Consider the following 2,803-nt stretch of genomic DNA (forward strand, 5'->3'; position numbering starts at 1 on the left):
ATCCTGGTCCAAGAAAGGCCAGAAATATGGGACCAGCGGGATCCAAACTACTCCAACCGGGCCAGGAAAGAGGCAGCTTGGAGGGCCATCTGTGGCCTCCTATTCCCTGATTATGCCCAACGGCCACGTGCGGACCAGACAAGACTAAGTAAGTACACTCATGTATTCCCCAGATTTGACTTTACAAGATGCTTTCCCTACATGATGACTTGAAGAATCATTTTTAGATATCTGTGTCATTTATGTCCATTTTGTCAAATCCCAAAGCTGATTAACAAGGCCAAGTGTTTATGTACATAGGTAATCTTGATGTTGCGCGGATAAATATTTCTTGGTACTCATACCTCGCCCAGAGGGGTGTTGCCCCTTGTCTTTATTTGTCCTAAATTGTCACATTAGGCTAATTCTTGCAGAAGGCATTTTTATTTCACATTCACAATCCGACCTAATGTATGTTTGCAAGAACAGGGTTCTCTCCCCTCCCAGTCTGTGACTGTAAAGTTTCCAACTGTGACCGATATATAGACCACTGCATGTAACCCCTTTCACATCTGCTGCACCATGTAAATAATGGTGCAAGAAACCCCCCCCCCAAAAAAACAAACAAAAAAACAAAAACAATGACAACTGTAAGAAGCTATGTTCCTACTGATCTTGCTCAATATTTTTGAACATGTAATTGCAGTGGATGATGTAATGACACGATGGCGCAGCATCCGGGACCAATACCGGCGTGAAAGACAGCAGCGGGCAAGAAGTGGGTCATCAGCCCCACTCAAGAAGCGGAAATATATCTACTATGACCGTCTTTCATTTTTGGATGTCAGTATGAATCTGAGGCAGTAAGTAATAACCTCTCCACACATTTTGATTGATAATCAATCTTATCTTGTTATTTTTACGGTTCTTACATTGCCAATTACATGTAAGGATGTGTAAATATAGTGCAAAATATAATGTAAACAAGGCTAAATTCAAAAAGGATCCTGGATGAGAGAGGACTCTGCCCGCCAAACATCACTACCTACTACAAGGGATGGATGAGAAGGTAGTAGGCGAGATTAGAAATGTTCATGCAGTGGTTTGTTAGTTGGTTTGTTACTGGATGTTCTGTGATTGTTTGAAGATGTGGGTCTTCCTGTTTTTGTTTGAGCTTGAAATGTTAGGCCACATTATGATGTGTTGTGATAGTGTTGTTAACCTTTGGTGTGATCCCACAGAAAAATCTGGTATATTCATGTGTGAATTTGAGATAAGAGTGGAGTAGATGTTGGTCTGATATGAGGTTGTGTGTATGTTTTTTGACACAATATAGCTCACAGATGTGTAATTAAACAATGGGCAAACACTAATCCCTTTTTTTTTGGCTTTTTATTAACAGAACACAGTCTAACCTCACAGAGAGGGAGACCGGGTCGGAATCGGAGGCTCTGATCGATCCTGTAAGTGTTGATGAAGAGGTGGCAGGCCCATCTTTCCAAGCTTCAGCATCCATCCTTGAGGACCCATCAGCATCATCATCACAGCAGGCAGCAGCAAGTGAGGAAGATGCAGCAGCACCACCACCCTCAGCACCACATGATGCTGAAAGGCCTGAGGAACATGCCCAGAGCAGCAGCCCTCCACACCCACTGGTGTCATCCCCACAGGCAGCTGGGCCTTTACGGAGAGCCCGCCGAAGGAGAGAGCTGCAAGCAACAAGAAATGATGTTGACGCTGGGGTCCTCAATTATTTGGCCAGGGCAGCAACGGATGATGGAGAGGAGGCCTTTGCCCGCAGCCTTGCCCGTTACCTTAGACCCCTTCCCCGTGAGGTGAGGCTACGTGTGAGAGGGTGTATGCAAATCCTGATTGATTTAAGCACAGCTCCAAATAACCCCTATGAGGTGTTTGAATATCTTGAGCGAAGGCAGCTTTCCCAAACCAACCTCTTGCGCCTTCAATTCCCTCAACAGGAGCAAGATCAATCAGGATTTGCAGCACCTCCTCCACGTATGCCTCCACCTCAACCCCTCCCACCACCAAATATACAAAGGCCATCAGTCTACCAAATGGCAGCCTACAACCCCCAATCCCAATATGGCAACTTTTCCAGACCCAGTGATGTAGGCTGGTCCCAACCTGGGTTTGGACAACATGGCCATTTTGGGCTTGGGCATGATGCAAGCCAATATGTCCGTCAGCATGAGGCACAGAGACAATTGGCTTATGGACACCACCCAACTGGCCAATATGGACAAGGCCAGTATTCTGTGCCACAAGCCAGTGCATCCTCACAGGATGAAGTCACATTGGCCCAACAAAGGCCCCCTGACCAGGACCCAGAGCAGGCACCATCTCCCCCGCCAACTTACAGGGATTTGTAATGTATTGTTGTTTTGTGGCCTAATCTTTATATTTGTGAGCTGCCTACCATGGTTTTGTGTTATTTTTGGCACCATTTAACCTTTTCTGTTTTTTCTGGTTTTAAACTTCACCCTAAAAAAGGAAAACTAACATATGAAAAAAATATGTTAACAGGGAAACCAAAAAAGGCTGGTTCTTTAAGTAAAATGTTTTTGAAAAAGCTAAATGATGTTTTGGTCAAAATCATTATTGCATCACACACATATTCTAGAAACATAAACATAGGGTCAATAAGGAAACACAACACACACAGTACTTTTTCTGGGGCATAAAAAATTATATTTCACAAAGACATCAAGAAAATAAGAAAATTAGAACTGAGAAACAGCATAATCTTGCCAGGGAGTAGAACCCTGAGGAGATACAAAATAATTTGTCAAAACATCCCTAACTTTGA

General features: G+C 43.8%; 1 protein-coding gene across 1 annotated transcript; it reads left to right on the forward strand.

The window, feature by feature from the left end:
• Window positions 1–589: 589 nt before the first annotated feature.
• LOC143783320 (uncharacterized) lies at window positions 590–2,547 on the forward strand. Its single transcript, XM_077271724.1, has 3 exons — window positions 590–842; window positions 1,382–2,174; window positions 2,521–2,547. Exons 1-3 carry the CDS (start codon window positions 640–642, stop codon window positions 2,545–2,547), a joined length of 1,023 nt encoding a protein of 340 aa, XP_077127839.1. The 5' UTR covers window positions 590–639.
• The last annotated feature ends 256 nt before the right edge of the window (window positions 2,548–2,803 follow it).

Source organism: Ranitomeya variabilis, chromosome 6 (assembly GCF_051348905.1).
Source record: "Ranitomeya variabilis isolate aRanVar5 chromosome 6, aRanVar5.hap1, whole genome shotgun sequence".
NCBI lineage: Eukaryota > Metazoa > Chordata > Amphibia > Anura > Dendrobatidae > Ranitomeya > Ranitomeya variabilis.